The sequence below is a fragment of the Podarcis bocagei genome, assembly GCF_964188305.1.
Source record: "Podarcis bocagei genome assembly, chromosome: 1".
Classification (NCBI taxonomy): domain Eukaryota; kingdom Metazoa; phylum Chordata; class Lepidosauria; order Squamata; family Lacertidae; genus Podarcis; species Podarcis bocagei.
In genome coordinates, this window is record NC_138125.1 from 18116436 (window position 1) to 18139988 (window position 23553).

Consider the following 23553-nt stretch of genomic DNA (forward strand, 5'->3'; position numbering starts at 1 on the left):
GGAACAGGCCAAGTATTTGACCAAAGATTTTGATTGCGCTCACAATAAATGGATGAATTTGAAGCAGCAGGTCAGGGGGGCACTTTAGGAAGTGAAACTGCCTTAAAAATCCATCAATTTTATTGGATTTAAGCCAGCTGAGATTTGATTCAATGAGTGCATTACTGCAAATTAGTTCCTTGAAATCTCATCTTTGTGCTTGAACCGATATCCTTTCCCAATCTAAGAAAGGTTTTTTCCCTCCCTTCTTTGCTATTCAGTACCTGTGTTGCTCAGGCTAGATGTTGGATTTCTTCCAAACAAGGCTGCCCTTTGTCCCCATTTCCTGCGGTTGTAAATGTCTGTGTCCTTGGCCAGACTCGGAGGTTCTGCCTTGCTTGCGCTGGAACATGATAACGCTGTGGCTGCATCCTTTGTTTCCAAAGCACAAGCAGCGATGCTGTTGTCATTTGGCATAATTGGTACATGCTTGTATGTGCTCCCAAGAGTTCCGAAGCCTTTGCTTGCATGCATAGATGCAGTTGCCCTGAGCCATTCCTGGTTACAAGGTCACTGAGCTCACCAGTGTGCATGTCACTCCACTTAAACTAGATTATTCTCAGGGACTGGAAATGGCCTTCCTTGGCACGGGCTTTGACTTGTTTCAAATGCATGCACATTACTTTGATCGCCACTATAATCATCGCCTGTATTCAGAAAGACAGAAAGGGAAACAGCAAAAAGAATCTAAAACTTAGAAGTCCTAAATAGCCATTCACTTCCTGATTTAAAAAAAACACCAATTCTGAAAACAGCTGTGACTTTTGTATGCTAAGTTAAGCGTGCACTTACGGATGAACTCTCAGTCTGCCTTGCTTCGTCACTACAAACCTGACGTGCTCTGAGATGAGGGAAATGGCAAAGCAAGATTGTAGGCAAGGGGGAGGAGACCCCTACAAGCACTGCAGCATTTGGAACTTTCATGATCTTTCGGGCTCTTCCAGACAACCTGTATATTCAGCATTTGTTCCGATTTGCTTGCACAAGGCTTTTGCAGCGGTTAGACTATGTCTAGTTTTGCTGAACATTCATCCCAATGTATTTGCAGGGCTGCACATTCAAAGTATCCTGGTCCCTGTAGTTTATCCCTTATAGACCTACAGTTTCCAACAACCTAAAAAACATACCCCTAGGGTTCCCAGGATTCTTTGTGGGGAATAATGTGCTCCAGATGTCTAGGGCGCATGCAGCTTTACAGAACAATGAACACTCAACTTGCACTTGTCTTGATTTGCTCGTAAGGCGTTTGCACATCTTCCCATTAATCACTTGCTCATTCCACACTTTTCAATGCATAAAAATCTGTGTTTTTTTAAAAGGGGATGTGTTGTGCTAGGGCAACCTGAGTGCTTTAATCCACTTTAATTGAGCAATTCTAAAGATCCACTAGTGCTCAGATCTCTCCCACAAACAAAAGACAGTCTGAAGACACCCTCAAACACCCTGATTTCAATGTTTACATACAGATAAGATACTGAGTTTCGCAAAAAGCAAACTCTGGGCTTTTCAAAGGCACCTACAGATACACAATTGAGTAGCTAAGTCAAGGACATCCTTCACACAGCTACACACATTTTGACCAGCTATTTATATAAACGTAACCGTGCGCAGAATTGAAGCTCAGGATAAAGGAGTAGCAAATTTGACCTAGGAGCTGCTCAAAAAAAAAAAAAAAAAAAAAGGCATTCCTGGTGTATGAGAAAAACAAACACAAATCCAGTAAACCAGGAAACCAGACAGAGGGCCTTCTCGGTAGTGGCGCCCGCCCTGTGGAATTCCCTCCCTTCAGATGTGAAGGAAATAAGAAGCTATCTTATCTTTAAAAGACATCTGAAGGCAGCCCTGTTTAGGGAAGTTTTTCATATTTAATGCTGTATTGTTTTTAACACTTGATTGGGAGCCGCCGAGGGTGGCTGGGGAAACTCAGCCAGATGGGCGGGGTATAAATAAATTATTGTTGTTGTTGTTGTAAGGACATCAAACCTCATCCCCATCTGTAGGCAAGAATGAGCAGATAAGATCCCAGCCCAAACAAAAAGCATTGCTGTCTAGGAGGAACTACTGGCCAGGTGAGGTCAATCAAGGTAATCCACAGCCTGAAAATACTTCACTGCCAGGAAGAGCCCCCCCAAGCCCCCCCAAAGGCCTTTTGTCCCAGAGACATCCACTGTATCTCACTTTACAGAAGGGCATCAAATGACGGTTGAATATTTGGACTCTAAAATTTGTTCATCTCACCTTATTGTTTCCATTGGTGAGTTTTCTGGAAAATTATTAATTGCATAAATTTCCCCCCCAAAAGATCCTGGGATTTCTCCCCCTCCCCCAAACTGATCTTGTGCAACATGATTATTTGACTTACATTTGGTAAACAAAACTAAAATACTAAACTAAAATACTAAAATAAAAATCATCATCATCATCTCTATTACACTATTAACATGTTGTAAAATGTTGTATGCAAACACAGCTTTTTGCCCAGGCTTTCCTTGACCTATAAGATCAGACCCTGTTTTATGAGTTTGAATTCCCTTAATTTCTGCTTTTATATGGTTTTATGCTGCTGTTTCATTGGTTTTAGGTTGTATTTGCAGGGTGTTGTTGTTGTTGTGTAGGTATGTATTGGTGGACTCTCCTTCCTTGGAGGTTTTTAAGCAGAGGTTGGATAGCCATCTGACATATACAATCTAGCTGAGATTCTGGCACTGCAGGAGGTTAGATTAGAAAACCCTTGGGGTCCCTTCCAACTCTACAATTACATGATTCTAGTTTTATAATACACCTTTTCAAGGAACTAGTGCATAGGCGCCGACTCCATGGGGCTTGAGGGGGCCCGAGCCCCCTCAAAAATTCGTTTTGGGGGGCTCGGCCCCCCCATAATCTCCGGCGCCCCTCCAGCAGAGCGCCGTCGCCGCCCCTCCCCCAGCCCAAAATGCACAGGGTCGGGCTGCATGCCTCCTGCCCTCCCTCCCGAGCAAAAGCTCCACCCACTTTATTTGCATATTCATGAGCTTATTTATTATTCATGAGCTTTCCCGGGCCCCCCCAATATTTTTTATAAGTCCGCGTCCCTGAACTAGTGGCAAGCCTACATACACTTCCTTTGCTTTGCTTAGAAATAAAAGGACTAAAAACTTACTAATTTTAGCATGCCCAAAAAGCTGTGTGCGAAAATACATTTGCTTCCTAAGCATAGTCACCTGAAAAAAGTTAATTACAACTTTGATTTTAGATGTGACTGGTATTGTACGCATTCCCTTTGTTCAAGTTGACTTGTATTATATTCATTCAATATGCTCTGAATTTCTGCCGTGAACTCTGAAAATTCACTGGCTATCATATGTTTCCTGCTGTTGTGCTTAAAGTCGCTTTTTTATGCTGTTGTGCACACCAGATAGGAGGGCAGGAATGTCTTCATTCCATGTGCATTACCTGATTTCTTTCCTCGTTCAATGAAGCTATCATCTGCGCATTCTCAACAGCTGTCTCGAATGTTCCCAAATTGGATGGAAGCTGGTTTGAGGGGAAACACATCAAAGTACAGCAGTGCTTCTCAAGAAACTACAGAATACATATGGATTGCAACTAATATCATGTGTACCCAACTTCAAATAACAGTGGTAGGAGTACACTGGAGCCATAGTAAATAGTAATGTGTACACAGCCTTGTTTAAGTAATCATCAGTGCTCCTTGTCTCTACCTTGTTATTCTAATGTATGGCTTAGTCTCACTTTACTCCCATGTGCAAAAGGTTGTGTGAAATCTAGTTCATTGTTCTGCTGTGCACGCTCCACAGTAACTTTTTCAAACTTTGTCCTTACCAAGAACTATCAGTCTCTGTACCCAATACAGTGGTACCTTGGTTCCCGAATAGCTTGGCTCCTGAACAAATCAGCTCCTGAACACTGCAAACCCAGAAGTAAATGTTCCAGTGTGTGAATGTTTTTCGGAAGCTGAACATCATACGCGGCTTCTGATTGAGTGCAGTAAGCTCCTGCAGCCAATTGGAAGCCACGCCTTGGTTTTCGAACAATTTCAGGAGTCGAACGGATTCCCGGAACAGATTAAGTTCGAGAACAAGGATGGAAGACTGAGGAAACTCCGACTAAAGAAGTATGATGGAGTATGTAGACTTGGCAAAATCGACACATAAACAAGGATAACTGTAACTTTAAAGATGAATGGGAACCTTTTACAAAGTACCGTATTTTTCGCTCTATAACACGCAGATTTTTGCTCCTAAAAAGGAAGGGGAAATGTCTGTGCGCGTTATGGAGCGAATGTGTGTCCCTGGAGCCGAAAAATGAGGCAAAAATCAAACCGCGCTTCAGGGAGAAGGGAGCTCCGTGAGACAGGAAGCTGCTTTCCTTCATTCTGCCTCAGGGTCTTACTGCCCACCCTGCTCTGTTTCGTTGCTGTGTTTGCTCAAACGGAACAAAGAGCAGGGAAAGCCCCTCCCCTCCAGGCAAGTAGAGAGGAGAGCAGAGCGTCCAAACAAAGAGCAGGGAAAGCCCCTCCCCTCCAGGCAAGTAGAGAGGAGAGCAGAGCGTCGCTCTATCCTCTCCCTGCTCCGGAGGGAACAATGTTTGTGAAGGGAAGAGAGATTACAGGTTCGGCTTAAAATTCTGATTTGACTTCCTGCTTTTTGTTTTTGGAGACACACAGCATTCAAATATGCTTTCTTCCATTTAAAAGGATGAAATCCTTAAACAGTGTTTTGCCTGTAAATTCATGCGATCTGGAAGATTACAGTGTCTGTACCTCTTAAGGGATGGCAAAGCTTAGGTTTCGCTGCTAAATAGTTCTTAATGCAGTTAAAATGCTTTCTTCTGTCATGCTGGTGGGAGGGAGAGAGAGAGAGAGAGAGAGCGCACGCTGGCTGGCTTGGGTGGGTGGATGGGGGGAAACTTTTGCCTTCCTTTCCTCACGTTATAGCCCTCTCCTGCATTCTTAGCCTTCTGTGTTTTTCCTTCCCTCCCCACTTAAAATGTGGTTACAAAGCATGGATCCACATGGATCCTCAGGATCTTTGCATTGGGTCACCCCAAATTCACCATCAGATCACATGTCTGTGGCCACAGCATGAAGCACAAAAATGATACGTCCACTGTTTCATTCAGAATATTTTTTCCCTTGTTTTCCTCCTCTAAAAACGATGTGCGTGTTATGGTCAGGTGCGTGTTATAGAGCGAAAAATACGGTACTTAAAGACGCAACAAAGTGAATTGGACTCCTTGGCAGGTTTTGAATAAACACTCACAAACTTTTTATTGATAACAAACAGCTAGACAAATTAAGGATCTATACAAATTTGTAACATGCAGAGAATTGCAATTATAGAGAAAACAGTGATTGGAACTGAGGGAAGTCAGGGTGGGGTGGGGAGGGTGGGTTGTTTTGTGGGAGGGAGGGGGGGAAATGGGGAAAAAATAAAGGATGATATGTTTTCAGATAATATGTTTTGTTTAAATTCTTAATAAAAAAATCTATTAAAAAAAAGATTAAGTTCAAGAACCAAGGTTCCATTGTACAGAAAGTAGGATTTCAAAGGTCCTCCAGTCCAAGATTCTGAATATATTTTATGAACTTGCTAAAGCAGCATTCCTAAGTGCTTCCAGGACTATTTTATGCATTCAAAACCTCCCTGCTACTCAAGAAACACAAACCCTCCTAGTCATATTTATCCTTAACGTGGCATTTGAGTATGTCTCATTTGAATGTAAACACAGTAATATCCGTTCACAACATAATTGGCAGATGGGGAATAGCCTGGCTTTCGTGCGAGAGTCTGACTGTTTACCCCAATTTTTTACAAATAGGTGTACATTAATACTAGTTTTCCATATCAGGAGGCAGCAACTACTACCAAGGACAAGCAAAAGACATTTTTTTATATTAAAAAAAGGTTTAAAAAATGTCAAGGAGGGAATGGGGTGCTCCAACTTCTTTTTCACCGTTTTGAAAAAGGTTGGATTTATGCTGGAGCAAGTTCCATAGTCACTGAAGGCAAAAGTAAAATAAAGAGTAAATGTTCACAAAACAAGATGAAATGTGGTAGCTTATGAAATCTAATATCCAACCGGTCCCTGCCTATGAAACTCATGCAGCCCAACAACGACAGTATTATTGATTGATTGATTGATTGATTGATTGATTGATTGAATTTCTATACCACCCTTCATCCAAGGATCTCAGGGTAATTTACAATATACTGGGTTACCACTGGGCAGGAAGGAAGAGGCTGCACTGTCTTTTCCTAAGGTACAAAATTTGATATACTCTACCCTATCCAGAAAGGAATAAGGACATGTAAGCCAAATATACACACACATATACAGTGGTACCTCGGCTTACATACGCTTCAGGTTACATACGTTTCAGGTTACTGACTCCGCTAACCCAGAAAGAGTGCTTCAGGTTAAGAACTTTGCTTCAGGATGAGAACAGAAATCGTGCTTCGGCGTCGCGGCAGCAGCAGGAGGCTCCCTTAGCTAAAGTGGTGCTTCAGGTTAAGAACAGTTTCAGGTTAAGTACGGACCTCCGGAACGAATCAAGTACTTAACCTGAGGTACCACTGTATATGCTGCACAAGCTCCTGATCTTGCCAAAAGATCCACATAGTCTGCAGGAGCAAGGCCTTTTCTTAGATGCATCAAGCACTGACACCATACAGCTCAAGTGTTTCCTATGCAGCGCAATACTCACTCTGTTCCTTGTGCAATGCTTCACTTGCTTTCACTTACACAAAAAAAGTTTTCCTTAGGACGAATGGTGAAAATGTATGATTGGTCTGCTAATTTTGTGTGCCTAAATCTGTCAAGCAGGGACATGCCCTTATTTGCAATAATAAGAATGATGATGATGAAAATGAAAAATGAAAGTGCTGGAAATATTGGAAAATACACTGCAATAATAGAAGGCGCCAGAGGTAACACTTGTTAAGAGGGAATGAACCACATTCCGATTGCAGCTCGAACAGGCTTCAAAACGTTATACTGCATTCTACCAACTTGTAGACGGCATGGCTTTTCAATATTCCCTACAATGTTTTTTTATGCACTGCCAATGGTGGGCTGGCAGAGCCTGAGACAATATTGTCTAGCAAACACTGTTCAAAAATAGCACCCACATCTGCAAAACCCCAGACACCATTTATTTTTAAAACACTTTTTGCTATCTCTCCTTCGCTGGCACCATTAAACGCCAACGAGTTTAACTCCTTAAATTCCCAAGCTCGCTATTGTTATAGTCGGAAAGGGGACAGCTCTGTTTTCTTGCGAATGCTTTAGAACAGTCGCAAACGTCAGAACGTCCCTAAACGGGAAGAACTTCAGAGAAGGGAAGATAAGAAGAAGAGCCCTGCTGGATCAGGCCCTGTCTAGTCCAGCATCCTGTTCTCAACCAGTTGCCCACGAGAAGCCTGCAAACAGGACCTGAGGGCAACTGCTCTCTTCCCTTCTGCTGCTTTCAGCAACTGGCGTTCAGAAATATACTACAGTGGTACCTTGGGTTACATACACTTCAGGTTACAGACTCTGCTAACCCAGAAATTGTGCTTCAGGTTAAGAACTTTGCTTCAGGATAAGAACAGAAATTGTGCTTCGGCGGCACGGCAGCAGCAGGAGGCCCCATTAGCTAAAGTGGTGCTTCAGGTTAAGAACAGTTTCAGGTTAAGAACAGACCTCCGGAATGAATTAAGTACTTAACCCGAGGTACCACTGTACCTCCAATAGTGAAAGAATGCACCAGGCTTAGTAGCCATTGAAAGCCTTCTCCTCCATGAATTTCTACAATCCTCTTACAAAGCCATCTAATTTGGTGGCCATCACTGCCTCCTTGGGGAGCAAATTCCATAAGCTTGACTTTGACTGCATGAAGAAGTAACTTTATTTTGTCTGCCCCAAATCTCCCAACATTCAGCTTCTTCATCGGATGTCCAGGAGAGATCTAGTGGACAGTTTCTTTCCTTTAGTTTTGGTGGGTCTTCTCTGAGTAGAAGTTAACTGAATACAAACTTTTTCTCTATCTACTTCCTTCACACAATGCATCATTTTATTCCCTTCTATCTTGCCATCTACTCACCTTCCCTCACAGGGGACCTGTAGCTCCAGCCCCTGTCAATTTCAATGGATCTACTCTGAGTAGGTTAGAAGACCCACCAAAACTAAAGGAAAGAAACTGTTCTATGTCTATTAATTTCAATGGGTCTACCCTGAGTAGGTTTGACACTGGATACTACCCTGTTGCTTGAGGCAGCAGGAATACAAACTAGGCCACTTGGAAGGTTTTTGTGGTCTGTTTTGTACCTGCCCCTCAAAGTGCAACAGTTAGAATCCAGTTAATGGAGTTTTGGCTTTAGAGCTCAGGTGTAAAAGGCTAATAATTTGGAAGTCCCCTAGTTCATCAATGGTTGTTAAAATCTATACAGTGGTACCTCAGGTTACATACACTTCATATGCTTTAGGTTACAGACTCCGCTAACCCAAAAATATTACCTCAGGTTAAGAACTTTGCTTCAGGATGAGAACAGAAATTGTGCAGCGGCAGCAGGAAGCCCCATTAGCTAAAGTGGTGCTTCAGGTTAAGAACAGTTTCAGGTTAAGAACAGACCTCCAGAATGAATTAAGTACTTAACCTGAGGTACCACTGTAGTTGGCTGCTGTTCCGTGTTTTTCATGTGCTTTTCATAGTGGGCTGCTGTTTATGTGAAACGAATAGAAACATTTCCCTTCATAACCATCTGCACTTGCTTTGATAGATTAACTGTTACCTTCCCATTCCGCGTGAAGAATTCTGCGTGGCTTAAGAAGTTCCACCATGTTAACAGAATCAACAGTGCGCCTGAGTAACAAATCTGCTATATTCAGGGAGTGCCATAGCAACAGCTCTACATGCCAAGCACGGTGACTAGGAAAAGTAGGCACTGTTTTACAAAAGAAACCTCCCTAACAAAGGATAATGCAAGGAACCCAAAAGCATGACCTGCATGTTACTTCAAGGCTACTAAGTTCAAGCTTGCCTCGAGTAAAATGCCTTTGAGATGAAGAGAAGCTGTCAGTGGAAAGCAGTGTGCCCCATGCCCTTTGCAAGTCGGCGCATCAAAACGAACCTTGTATCTGCGTGACAACCTGATCGCAAAATCATTAAGAAAATCACTTTTGCATCATTTGCTCTCCCATCTGCACAGAATGACTAAGACAAAAGGATGCGAGGCTTGCTGCCTCGTCTACATTTTGCAGCTTAACTTGGTGACAGTAATTGGCCTCTTCAAGGTTTGCAAGCATTTTCTTAACAATGCTACAAACTGCAGTTATAACACAGCACTGCACTGGCTTCTGCCAAAATCGTCCTCCTCCTCCTCCTCCTCCTCCTCTTCCTGCTCCCAAAACAGTATTCTCCTATGTTTCAAAAATAGCACAAATTCTCTTATTTCCCCCCCCCCCACCCTTCACTGTGCAGAAAACGACCGCTTACTTTTCAAGACCAATCGAGAACAAAATGCTGTTAATCATCCTTTTTGCTATCAGGGACACCTCAGCCAAATGAACATGAACATGACAGTGACAATGACATGCCTGACATTAAAATGTGTTTTAGCAGGAAAACAGTGCTTTTAACACCAGTGCCTGCGCGGAACAAACCCCCTCCTCTTATTCAGCCGGATGATGTCTTCAGTTAATCAAATCCCACCTCCCATGCAAATAAGGTACAAGTTAGCTTTTTGCAGTATGCGACTATTGAAATGACATTATAATGAAGGCATCTGCACAAGAGCAGCGGCTAATGATACCCACCCCCACCATGATCTTCACCAATTAGTTTTGAAAGATGATGAAGAAGAAGTGGGTGAGCTTCCTTCTTATTTGCAACCACAAAGTGAAAGGCCAATGAAGGTCAGAAAATTGAACATATCCCTGTATTGTTTTGTTGCAGATAAGAACAAGCCTAGGATTCACTGTGTTTCATATGCATTTTAAAAAATCTGCAGGGCTGCAAAGGAAAAGTTAGAAAAGACTTACCAAAGCCCTCCCCCCGCTTCCATTTCTCAAAAAAGAATTATGTAGAACACAGCATTTAATACCACTAATAAAAAATATTATTTTTCTGCACCTATTAAAATCTCACCAAAAATACAACACCTCTACTGATATCTAGAGCATTCTATTTTCACCAAGTGGTTTTGCTGAAATACTGCAGCTACGAAACCACAAGTAGCAGACATACCGTATGTACTGAGCAACAGCTCCCCAGCCTAATTCCATACATGCTCCATCCAAGCATCTATATTTCAGCCCACACAAAATTAACTATCCTTTAAGAATAAACGAATAAAAACCAGAAGAGAAGCATCTGTCATGAGCTAAAAACAGCAGCAACAACAACAAAATACTTTTCATTTTTCCCAGCAGAAGGGTATGTTTTTATGTTTATGACTCTAGGTTATACTTGCAGTTTCAGGCTGCAAAAGCGATTTTTTAAAAAAAAAATCCCAACAAGGCGTTAGATTAGAAGCTATTACTCATCTCTGCACTTCATCATGCAGTTAGCTATTGTTTACCTGCAGCTTATCCTTGACACACCCACCTCCCAAGCACTGGAGAAGGGCTACGATTCTTACACGGAGGCAAAAGCACCCCTTTTACAACTCAGAAGCCTTTTTTTCTTTTCGCGGCCGTACAAGCAGCCTGACATTACACAGCAAAATTCCTGCAAGAAGGGGAAAAAGAAAGAAAAGAGCCAGTCGTGCTGTTACGCAGAGCCTACCTGAATTCTTCAAATGCATACATGGCCCAGGAAAGAATAATGCACAGGCCTCTGAGGTCTGCAAAATCCCCTCCGTAAGGCACAGGAGAAACATTTAGTTGGTCAAGCTGCAGACATAACTGAGAGCTGTGTGCTGGAAAGCTTCTGGGAGAAACGAGGCTGCAGATACTGGCCTGCAGCCTGCAGCTCAACCAGCTGCTGACAAGCAGCAGCTCGCAGGGAAAGGCGATAAAATACCATGTGATCATTCCAGCAAGTCTGATTAATGCAGCATTACTCCAAGAATACAGGCTGATATCTTTATTATTCAAGCCCAATCAGGGCCATCCGTAGAGAACCTGGCACGCACGACAGTTAACGTATCTGATTTTGATGGACGGTTTTTATTTTATTCTAAATGTGGACAATGAATTTATTCACAGAACAAGAAGCAAGACAGGGTGGAAGGTGGTGCTGGCGTTTCAACAGTTTGCACCCATTACACCCCCCCTGCAAACTAAGGGCATGCTGCAGTCCACACTGAGGGTATTTTAACTCCTGCTGATTTTAATCAATAGGACACAGAGTGTCAGAAGAACTGGACCACTTCACCTGCCCCAACTGCAACAAAACATGTCTCTCCTGCATCGGTCTCAACAGTCACACCTACCAACAGTTTGACTTCTCGCCCAAAGGCGTACTCCTCCATCGTCTCCCGAGACAGACAGATGCCAGCAAGGCTAGATCATGCTGGTTATGCTAGATATGAAAATGTTGCAAACCGTTATCTGTGACAAAGGCTTGTAAGCTCAGGGGCAGAGCACATGTTTCACATGCACAAAGTCCCAGGTTCAGCGCATAGCTGTCAACTTACAGATTTGAAAATAAGGGGCCAGCAGCCTCGAAAATAAGGGATCAGCAGCCAAAATAAGGGATTTTCCAAGCACAGGTATGCTCAGCTTCTGAGCCCCTCTGAGCCAAAGGCAGAAAGCCCAGCCAGCAGCCAAACGAAGCCTCAAGCGGTGGTTCCCACAGCACAGCAACCTGGCAAAGGGGATGCAGCAAGGAAAAGCACCGACACCTCCCCGCTGGGAAGCGCTGAGCAAAGGCGAGTCCCCAGGCAACGTGGCCGATTTGATCGGCACAAGGCATGCAAGCTCCATCCCCCAGTTGTTCTTAGACTCCTTATTGGGTGAGCAACGCAGCCAAGCAACACAGTTGGAGCCTCCCTCCTCCCTGGCTGGCAGGGAGGGAGGGAGAGGAGCTGCTTCCTTTGAAACCCGGGAAATTTAAGGGACATCGTCAATAAGGGACAGCAGCGGGACACAGTGCTGGGATAAGGGACTTTCCCGACAAATAAGGGGCAGTTGACAGCTATGGTTCAGCGTCTGGCATCTCCAGCGAAGGCTGGAAAATATCCCTGCCTGAAAACCTCCAGTGCTGCTGCCAGTCAGTGTAGACAGTACTAAACTAGATGGACCAATGGTATCACCTTGGTAATAGCCAGGTTTCTGTTTTCCTCACACCAGGGAAGTTGAACCCACTCGTTATAGCAGCTAGACACTTGAAGAAATAGAAGTTTTGCTCAACAACACACTTTTGCTTCCACGTCACCGCCTAGAAACTGCCATTTTCAAATGTCGCTAGAGCTTCTTCCAGCTCTTAGCATGTCAAGGTATTATTGTGGAATACAGCCAAAGCAGAAGAGATGGCGTGACTTGAGAAAAAGGTCAAAACAACGAAGCCGCGTTTCGAAAATAACACTGAGAGGAGCAAGGCTGAGGAAAGTTGGAAGGCCTCGGGAATCGAAGCGTGTTAGCGGCGATGCTTGAACCGCCGAGCAAGGAGCAATGCGGAACATTCTAGGTCAGAAGACAACATGGGGTCATGGGAACAAAAGGGAAAATGCACCGAAACATGAGCAAGGCTTGCTACTAAAAAAACATGACATTAGCGCAAGTGGCAGGAGGGCCGGGGGGGGGGGGAGAAGCCATTTTGAATGACAGGACAATTAGAAAGGGCGATGTATTGTAAGATAAGAGAGGGGCAGGGAGGAGGGAGCACCCACAGCAACATTTCCAGGATATTTTCAAACAAATAAGTAAAAGCTGGTTGAAAACAATACAGTGGTACCTCAGGTTACATACGCTTCAGGTTACATACACTTCAGGTTACAGACTCCGCTAACCCAGAAATAGTGCTTCAGGTTAAGAACTTTGCTTCAGGATGAGAACAGAAATTGGGTGGCAGCAGCAGGAGGCCCCATTAGCTAAAGTGGTGCTTCAGGTTAAGAACAGTTTCAGGTTAAGAATGGACCTCCAGAACAAATTAAGTTCTTAACCTGAGGTACCACTGTACCTCACTTATTTACTCTGAAGCACGTTAGGGACAAAATTTGGCCCAGCAGAAGTCACAACCCAGGATTCTTGCCACACCTTCTGCTAATGTCCATTTAAAGTCTTCCAAGCGCATGTCTACACTAAACGAATATCATTCATTTTTTTAACTGCAAAGGCTCCCAAACCAAGAAATCTTGAGATCGGCTGTCCTCTTGAGATCGAATAACAATTGTGCACATTTTGCTACTTTTTCATTCATTTTAAAGAGGGGTTGGAACCAGCGGCCCTTCAGGGGTTGCTGGACTACAACTCCCATCATCCCTGAACATTGCCCAAGCTGGATGGGGCTGATGGGAGTCGGAGTCCAACCAGACCTGGGACACGGCAGGTTGTCCATCCCGGCTTTCGAGGAACAGGGAAGTCCATCATTAATAGCCTTTTCATTTTTCACAGAAGTAATTATTTCTGCTCAGATATGTTTTCTCAGAGCGTATGACCAACTCAAAAGGTATAAAAGAAAATTAGCATCTTTACTTCAGCCAATGGAATTGGAAAGCCTGTTCTAAGAGAAGTAAATGACTTGGCACCAAGAACCTTCTGGTATGCCCCAGAGCTAAGGTTACAAAATTAGGCGTTCCCGAAATCTGCTCACATGGAGTGACTAATTCCGAATAATTACAAGATGTGTTCATAGGCTGATGCTTTGGAGGTGAAAAATACCCTTAGTTCTCTAGAAATTCAGGTGATGTTCTGTTTGGTTGGTTGTTTAAGAAATTTTATTCCACCCCTCAGCTGGAAAAGGCTCAAAAATCAGGTCAAAAATTGCTAAAAGAAAAGGTAGCCTCTGGCCTTGGAATTATAATCTAAAAAGACATGACACGAAAGGAAAATAGACTGGGAGGGAGGAGGAACGAAGCAATCTCACATACCAGTTCTTAGTTCTAAAAATAAACTACAAGTTCTAAAAATAAGAAAACATCTACAAAAAAAGAGACACTACCAGATGTTGGCCTTGTTGCATTCACAAGCCAGATTGTTAAACACTAATTGCCACAGATGAAATTTGTCATATGTTGACTCCTACTGCAAGTTCAGTGTCAAATATTTTCCAAATATACATCCACCCATAGAATGCTCTTGCTGTCAAAATTCACTGAGGCAGATCTAATGGAGTAAATTCATTTCAGCTCTACTTGCCACAGAACTATAGTGCCTATTTCCCCACCCCGTGTAGAAGACTGTATTTGCGAGCACGAAACAGATAAATGCGACAGTCTTGGTCCTGTCAACTAATCTGCGCCGTCTCTTGAATAGCTGGAGCAGAAAGGACCTTTCTTGTATAAGAAAAGTCTGGCTGCATGAACGTTCTAAGGAACATATAAATTTTAAATTTCAACCCCACATCTCTGCAGTGAGGCCAAAAGGAGCCTTGCATCCAGAACAAGCATAGTCTCCAACCTACAGAAGGTTAATAGTGTAATTTATAGTCATTAATTATTATTAAAGTGCTCCCTAGCATGTGCAGATAAGGCAACACCATATCGTCCACATGAATAAAGATCAGTAAAATGATTTCCTAACGTAATTTTTAGCAGCCTTTGTGTCTAATCGGTACACAAGGATGACTACATACATACATACATACATACATAATTTTATTTGTAAGCCATAGCTCAGTGGCAATGCACATGCTGTACACACAAAAAGTTTGCAAAAGATTAATCCCTGGCACCTCCAGGTAGAACTGGGACAGACCCTTCTCTGAAACCCCAGAAAGCTGCTGCCAGTCAGTGTAGGCCAACTCAGTTTCCCGTGTTCCTGTGAAGCCCCAAAACCTCATTGTCCTCCTATCATTTTTATATTCCTGCATGGTAATTAACGATGAATGGAAAGTAATGGGATAATTTCCCTTGAGGTCTCAAAATTAAACTTGAAGATCCTTCAAAATCAATTAGTATGCTGGATGTTTTGATTAGTTTGATTAATTTATTGGTATCAATTAGTATGCTGCACTGTTTCTCAGGTTTCACCTTATCACACACCATGACAATGAATAAAATCTGGGCCGTAGTCAACAGTCCCGCCATCCCCACCCCGTCCTCCATAGCAGATCATTAATCCGAAGCAGAAATTGGTCGCTACAGCAGTAGCAGCAGCTACTTTTGTACTGTTTTATTTATTTTATTGTTGTTAGCCGCCCTGAGCCCGGCTTCGGCTGGGGAGGGCGGGATATAAATAAAATTTATTATTATTATTATTATTAAGAAGGCTGCTTTATGTTGTGAACTGCCCCAAGGTCTGCGGACGAAGGGCGGTATACAAAATTACTAAATAATAAATGATACAGTGGTACCTAAGGTTAAGTACTTAATTCGTTCCAAAGGTCCGTGCTTAACCTGAAACTGTTCTTAACCTGAAGCACCACTTTAGCTAATGGGGCCTCCTGCTGCTGCCGTGTCGCCGGAGCACGATTTCTGTTCTCATCCTGAAGCAAAGTTCTTAACCTGAAGCACTATTTCTGGGTTAGCGGAGTCTGTAACTTGAAGCGTATGTAACCTGAGGTACCACTGTACTGATAATAAGAGGAAGGATCCTAAATTCTTGATCAGCAAATGCTAGTGCTAGTAATAAAAGGGAATGGAGGAATTAAACAAACCAAAACAAAAATGCACATTGCACTCCACACCCTCCTTGAACAACACAGCAAACAAACCGCTAATGTGACATACCGAGAAAATGTAAGACCATGTATGTTTCCCTCCCCACACCCACCCTTCTTCATGTAGTCTGCATTTTGTTCTGCTGGTTTTTAAACACGTTGACACTGAAATAAGATGACTTAATACATAAACATCAACTGTGCCCAGCTGATAGCTAACAGGCTCCACCGCCATTTTGGGTTGCCTAGGTTTTTAAACGTGCCAACTGGATGTGCATTTTGGGCTGCTTAATACAACCTGTATGTTCCTCCCTCCTGCTTTTGCCACAACTGTGCCCCAACAGTTAAAAAAAAGATGCACATAAATAATATTAAGTGCAATATAATTATTTGTTGTTGGTTGGCATCCGTGTGTCTCGGGAGACAGTGGAGGAGTGCGCCTTTGGGGATGTTGGAAGGTTACAAACATTCACGGTCCAGTTCTTTATTATCCAGTACTTTAACGGCAGACCCAGAAAACCACATGGAAACTGGGTAAGCCTTGCTTTATTCATTCATGTGAGTCACTGGGGTGGCTGGCGGTTGTGGGGAGAGAGAAACTGAGATACTGCCAAATCATAGCCCACATTTCTGTAGAGCTACCATGCAATCGTACAGTCTGGTGCACAATATGGAGTTCCAAGCAATACACAAAGTCTCATTTTCGAACATTCTAGCTATTAAGACTTTAAAATGCTAAACTAGATGGGCTAAGGCAGCCTCCTAGAGCTAAGAACGGCACAGGCACTTCAAGTGTTAACCCTAAAACCACTTTTTTGCTGCTATTGGAATGCGTGTGGCCTTTTCAGGCGAAGGAGTCTCTAAGGTGACATTTCCGTCAGAAATTCGTACGACACACACACACTTTCAAGTTAGAAGCGAGACACTCAGAGTTTCCAGCTTAACTCTGTGTCTGCTTTTGACTCCTCAGATCCCGTTGCCAGACCATAAGTAGAAAGACATCCTAGGAAAACTATAGACATCAGATCTCTACAAACACTGAAGAGGCTTTCAAACCCCCCCCCTTTTTTTTTTGTCTTGGGAAGCCAAAATATTTCGCAGCAAAGGCAGCCAAGACTGGAACTACTTTCCATATAGGGAATTTATTTTTATTTTTTAAAACAACATCCCTTTAAAGCCCTACAAACTGTCATCGCCTCATGGGGTGAAAAAATCTAACTGTTTAGAAATATATGATCTACTGGTATTTTTAAAACTGGGAAGACGGTGCCCCTGCCCTGCAGAGAAATGAAGAACTTTACGTGTGTGTGTGTGTGTGTCTGTGTGTGTGTGTTCGTGTGTTCAAGTGAATTGCCCTCTTAAGTGGACAGGAGTATGCAGCAAAAACAAAAACAAAAAAACACCCACCCACCCACACAAAAACGCTTTTTAAAGCAAAGCTTCCTTCTGGGCTGCCATCATTCTGTCTTCTTTTACATCAGGGGTCAGCAAACTTTTTTAGCAGGGGGCCAGTCCACTGTCCCTCAGACCTTGTGGGGGGGGCCATACTATATTTTTTTTTGGGGGGGGATGAACAAATTCCTATGCCCCACAAATAACCCAGAGATGCATTTTAAATAAAAGGACACATTCTACTCATGTAAAAACACCAGGCAAGCCCCACAAATAACCCAGAGATGCATTTTAAATAAAAGGACACATTCTACCCATGTAAAAACACGACGATTCCTGGACCGTCTGCAGGCTGGATTTAGAAGGCGATTGGGCCGGATCCGGCCCCCGGGCCTTAGTTTGCCTACCCATGTTTTACATCATGCCTCAGCAAAGCCCCTGGTCAAAATCTTAATAACAGGGTGGGTCCTCCAGGTAAGCCAGTCCCAGACTTTGGGGGTTTCACTGGCCAGTGCCAACACTTGAGAGGTCACATGATGCAGTGCACGCACACCATCTGAATGGCAATGCCCGTCAAATATTTTATTGGGGGTCCAGCCCCTAGGAGTTGGCTCCTATGCTTGCCAAGTTCCAAGGATCTCAGAAGCAGCTCGGAGCAGGGCTTTTAGTGTGGCTTCCCATGTGCTATGGAACAGCATTCCTGTTGAGGCTCTCATTATCTGCACTTTCCAGAAACAAGTGAAGACATCTTTGCTCCAGCACGTTTTCCCCAGTTCAGCGTTTCCCAAACTTGGGCCTCCAGCTGTTTTTGGACTACATTTCCCATCATCTCTGACCACTGGGTCCTGCTAGCTAGGGATGATGGGAGTTATAGTCCAAAAACAGATGGGAGACCCAAGTTTGGAAAACACTGTCCCAGGTGGATAAATGAGTGTCCACTTCTGTTAGGGTTTCTAAAAAAAAAAATTGTATTTGTTGTTTTTGTGTTTTTAACTGTGTTTAATTATCTTATGTGTAAATCACCTTGAGGTGGTGGTTTAGAAGGCCATTAATAAATTAACAGTAATAGTAATCAACTGGACTATAACTGGAAACAAACTGGTAGCCAGCGAAGTCCTTTCAGTACTAGTGAGACATGTTATCTGTCAGTGAATACTGTTTAACATCCTTGCTACTATTTTCACAAACAACTGCAGTTTCCAGAATGCTTTCATAAGCAGCCACAGGTGCGTATTGATGGAATCTAATCTGCATCTGACCAGAGCTTCCATTTATTCCCATTTGAGTCAGGGCCTGACCTATCTTCTCACAATTCTGGCCCCGTCCTCCTTTTGTCTGCTGCAGCTCATGTGGCAAGAGAAGGTGCTTTTGCATACAGAAGGCCCCAGGCAGGGTTGGGAAAGACCCACCAGTCAGTGTGTACACAATGGAGGATAGCTGAGTTGGTTAGAGCAGTGTTTTTCAACCTTTTTTGGGCAAAGGCACACTAGTTTCATGAAAAAAATCACGAGGCACACCACCACAGTGTGCAGAGAGGGAGATGTCAGAGCCCCGCTGCTCTCTATGGGAATCGGATGACAGCGGACCGTCTGTCCGCTCTCATCCGATCCCATCCGATCTGATCCCCACCCAGGACGGATGGGAAATAGGGTGGACACAGTCCGGCGCCCGCCTAGTGGGCGGAAATTTGACATTTTTTTAAAAAAAAATCTTTTGAATTTTTCAATTTTTCCCACGGCACACCAGGCAACATCTCGCGGCACACTAGTGTGCCGCGGAACAGTGGTTGAAAAACACTGGGTTAGAGCATGGTGCAGATAATGCCAAGCTTTGACTGCTGCAATGTGTTCTATGTGGGGCTTCCCGGAAGCTGCAGTTAGCCCACAATGCTGCAGTGCAATTGCTGACAGGAGCGAGGCCTTGCCGGCACCTGTGCTCAGGAGCGAGGCCTTGCCGGCACCTGTGCTCAGAGACCTGCACTGGTTGCAAATTTAGCACCGGGCCAACCTACTACTATTACAATAAAGCACTGAACAACTTGGGACCAGTTTACCTGCTGTTATGTACTGAGTTGAATAGGATCCAAAATGCAGCAGACTGATTGGTCCTAGAACAATAGGATTCAGAATGCAGCAGTCTGATTGGTCCTAGAACAATAGGATCCAGAATGCAGCAGTTTGATTGGTCCACAGGAGCCACCCAATCCAGCTCCAGGTGGAAGTGAATCAGCAACCTGATTGGCCTACAGGAGAATCCCAGAATTAGCCAATCACGTGGGGCCCATTGTGTAAATAATGTATATAAAGCAGGCATTTTGGGGGAACTGGCATTCCTCACTACTATGAGCTGAATAAAGAGCATGAAATCCACACTCAACTCTAAGTATGTATATTTCACCTGCAGAATTGCCTTACACTCAGTGGCATAGCGTGGGCGGGGGCCCATGGGGCGGATGCAAAATTGTTAGGGGTGCGAAATTTCAACACCCGGTGCTGCCTCAATACAGTTGTGCACTTCTGTCGCTGGGCTCTGCTGAAAACGGCTTCTCCATGTGAACCAGGAAGTGACTTCTCCAGACAAGGGAACAACTCTTCTTTTCTTATCTCTGTGATCTCCTGGGTGATGCAGAAGCCATCAGGCAGTTGAATGCGCATGCGTACTCCGTTTCCCTCCAACCCACCCACTCCCCTTCAGGAGGCCCCGGGCACTGGCAACCCACGCTATGCCACTGCACCCACTCAACTGCTTTCATCTGAGGAAGGGGCACTGTTACAAGTGCCACATAATTCTCATCCTGCATTTGTAAGAAATCAGTCTTCGAACGTGGAGGGCATTCACATTTTGGAACTCCCTGTCTACTGACACCAGGCAGGCACTTTCACTGTACCCTTTCTGACACATGTCAAAACCATTTTTTGTTTAGACAAGCCTGCCCCAGTAGGTAGAATGCTGGTGTGTGTTTCAGAATCATGAAATTACAGAACTGCAGATTTGGAAGGGATCCCCAAGGGGTCATCTAGCCTAACCCCCTGAAATGCAGGAATTTGATTTGTTTTTAATTTATCAGTGATATTGATTCCCCCCAATGTTGTTTTTAACTGTTTTTACTGATAATTTTATTGTTCTATTCCTTTTGTAAACGGCTTTGAGGCTTTTTACAATCAAGCAGTATATAAAATTTATGAAATAAAGATAATGAATAGGGACAGCTGGAGCAAATGTGTTCATCGCCATTTATTTTTCTAAGCAAAGGTAACACAATTTACCAGCGATTTTCCCTACTCCAGTTCTCATTCATTTGTAGTGAATTGCTTCTTTACTAAAAACGTATCCCTACGGGCTTTGGTGCGCTCGTTCTGCATTACTGAATCAACAAAACTCACCAGGTACACACTGACACAGGCAAGCGCATAATGTATATCTGTTGTATTGCTCTGCTGTTGCTTTTCCTTCCACAGATGTTCCATCTTAAAGCTCGGAGGCAACAGCAACAGCCTTCTCGGCAAATGCATTATGTCATATTTAGGGCACCGGTAATCAAAAATTCCCTGTTCTGCAGGTGACATATGTAGAATAGAGCTCCAATTTGATCACAGTTCCTTTGATCATCCCACAAGGAATTCAAGCCTAACCTACCATTCTCGTCAAACCTTTATTCAAAGAAGGAACATTAGATTCTAACTGATCAGATCAGTGGTGGGAGGGGAAATTTCTGATCATTACTACAGTAATAGGGAGCCCACATCATCCCTTAAAGCAGGGAGTGGACTTTGGCCTGTTCAGTTAGGTCCCATCCGCACTATAAATATAAAGCGGTATCATACCGTTTTTAACAGTTATTTTCATTTTGCTTTTGGTACTCTCTAAAGCAGTATTTCTTGACTTTGGGGGACCAGATGTTGTCGGACTACAACTCCCATCATCCCAGACCACTGGCCCTGCTAGCTAGGGGTGATGGGAGTTGTAGTCCAACAACATACAGGGACCCAAGATTGAGAAAGGCTGATCTAAAGTGTCATATACAGTCATATCTCAGAAGTCGAACGCAAGCCATTCCGGAAGTCCATTTGACTTCCAAAATGTTCAGAAAGCAAGGTGTGACTTCTGATTGGCTGCAGGAAGCTCCTGCAGCCAATCGGAAGCTGCGGAACCTGTGTCGGACATTCGGGTCCCAAAGAACGTTCGCAAACCGGAACACTCACGTCCGTGTTTGCAGCGTTCAGGAGCCAAAACATTCAACTCACAAGGGGTTCGACTTCCGAGGTACAACTGTATATGAAAAGGCTGCAATCCTAAAACACATTTACTAGGGTGTAAGGGCAATTGAACATAATGAACACACTTCTGAGTAGAAACGTAATAATTCTAAAATGTGTGTTCTACTGATTTCCAATCTGTTTCTTAAGAAGTCCTAAAATTGAAATGACTGTTTACACTGCCACAGTACATATTTCATATTTTTAGTGAACTTTGCACTGGGATTTCCATATCTCTTTCCTGGAAAACTGAAGCCTATTTAAAGCCCGTTAGGGTATTATGTGGTTTGGGGCTTTATTATTATCATCATTTCACCCCAGTGTGGGTTTCCCCCCTTAAGTTTACACTTACTTGCCCTGAATTGCATCTGCAGTACTGTTGCCCAGCACATAAATGCGTCCTTCAATGCTTCTCAGTGCCCAGTTAAAAACTGACAAGACGACACTCAATTTTTTAAAAAATGGTTTCCCTTTCCTAGCTCTCAGCTGCAGAAGATGTCCTCTGCTGAAACCTGCTCTACTGCAGGTCTAAATGCAACATAAGGGAAATATTCCCTTGGCTTTCATTAAATCCCTGTGTGCTAAAGCCAAGCCAGTGTTTTAATCTCTAGTATTAATGCCACAGCATTAGCTGACTTCATTACTGCTTTCAGTTCTATAGCTCAGGTCTGATCAAAGGGAAGGATCCTGCTGTCAGTTACAAGGTCTCTGGGATCAAATGCACAGTCTTCTTCCTGTGAACAGCTTTCCTCAACCCAAACACAGCCACCTTGTTATCACAATGCTTTTAAATTTGGAGGCAATTGTTTATCTGCTTATGCTGCTTGCTTGTACTCTTTCTCTCTTGTGTGTTGTCACTGTAAAAACCATTGGTTTTTGGTGTGTGTTTTTTTAAAAAAAGCTTGATGCTGCCCCTCAATGGTAGCTTTTATAATAGTTGTTGTTGTTGTTGATGATGATGATTACTATTATTTTAATACCGAGTTCTGCCGGGCAGTCAGTTTGAAAATGTAATATAAATGAGGCCGATTAAACAGGGAACGAGGGGCTGTTAACCCTAAGCCCAGTACAGTGGTGCCCCGCAGGACGAATGCCTCGCAAGACGGAAAACTCGCTAGACGAAAGGGTTTTCCGTTTTTTGAGCTGCTTCGCAAGACGAATTTCCCTATGGGCTTGCTTTGCAAGACGAAAAATGAAAACGTCTTGCAAGTTTGTTTCCTTTTTCTTAACACCGTTAATACAGTTGCAACTTAACTTCGAGGAGCAACTCATAGAACGCGGTGTGGTAGCCTTTTTTGAGGTTTTTGAAGACTTTGGTGATTTTTGAAGCTTTTCCAAAACTTCTTTTAAACTTTTAAAACTTTTTGGGGGGGTTTGGATTTTGGGTTGGGGTGTTTGGAATTCAAGGACTTGGTGTTGGGGAGGGGTTTGCAAGAATCCGGAAGCTTGTGTGGTTTTTTCCTGCATTTTTATGATTTTCTGTGACCATTGGGCCACTCTGCTGTTTAAAAAAAAAATCTGGATTTGAATTTCTGTGTGGTGGGTGGCTGGGGGAACAGTTGAGGAGGGGTTTGCAAGAATCTGGAAGCTTGTGTGTTTTTCCCCCCTGCATTTTTATGATTTTCTGTGACCATTGGGCCACTCTGCTGTTTTTTAAAAAATATTCTGGATTTGAATTTCTGTGTGGTGGGTGGCTGGGGGAACAGTTGAGGAGGGGGTTCTTCAGCAAGAAGCAAAGAGTGGAAGAGGAACCTTCTTCGAGTTGTCCCCCAGAGTCTTAGAAAATATACTGTACACTTTGTTGATTTTTAAATGTTTTTCTGTCATGTTTAGAAACTTAATTTATTGTTCCTTCAATTTTTGAAATGCTCTTTACAGTATGTGTGACTTTAAAGAGCACTTAATAAACTCTTGTTGTACCAAATTTGGCTTTGTTTGGACTTTTTTTGACCATAGGAATTTCAATGCATTCCTATGGGATTTCGTGCTTCGCAAGACGAAAAATTCGCTAGAGGAAAAAACTCGCGGAACGAATTAATTTCATCTTGCGAGGCACCACTGTAATGCTTCCTTAAATTCTGCTAACTAGAGAAAAATCTGGTGTGCCTAACTATGCATCAGAAG

General features: G+C 43.4%; 1 protein-coding gene across 9 annotated transcripts in view; it reads right to left on the reverse strand.

Annotated features, from left to right (window-relative positions):
* Positions 1 to 23553, reverse strand: part of EVL (Enah/Vasp-like) — a 152911-nt gene that overhangs the window by 121062 nt on the left and 8296 nt on the right. For 4 of the 9 annotated variants that reach the window (XM_081191971.1, XM_081191968.1, XM_081191970.1 and 1 more), the window contains exon 1: positions 10805 to 11020. The exons of 1 other annotated variant lie outside the window; for it this stretch is intronic. In XM_081191971.1, the coding sequence (XP_081048097.1) occupies positions 10805 to 10827 (23 nt within the window). In that variant the 5' untranslated portion in view covers positions 10828 to 11020. Of the gene's footprint in view, positions 1 to 10804; positions 11022 to 23553 lie in introns of those variants that run through there. 4 more of the 9 variants (XM_081191966.1, XM_081191965.1, XM_081191969.1 and 1 more) reach the window with 3 other exon arrangements.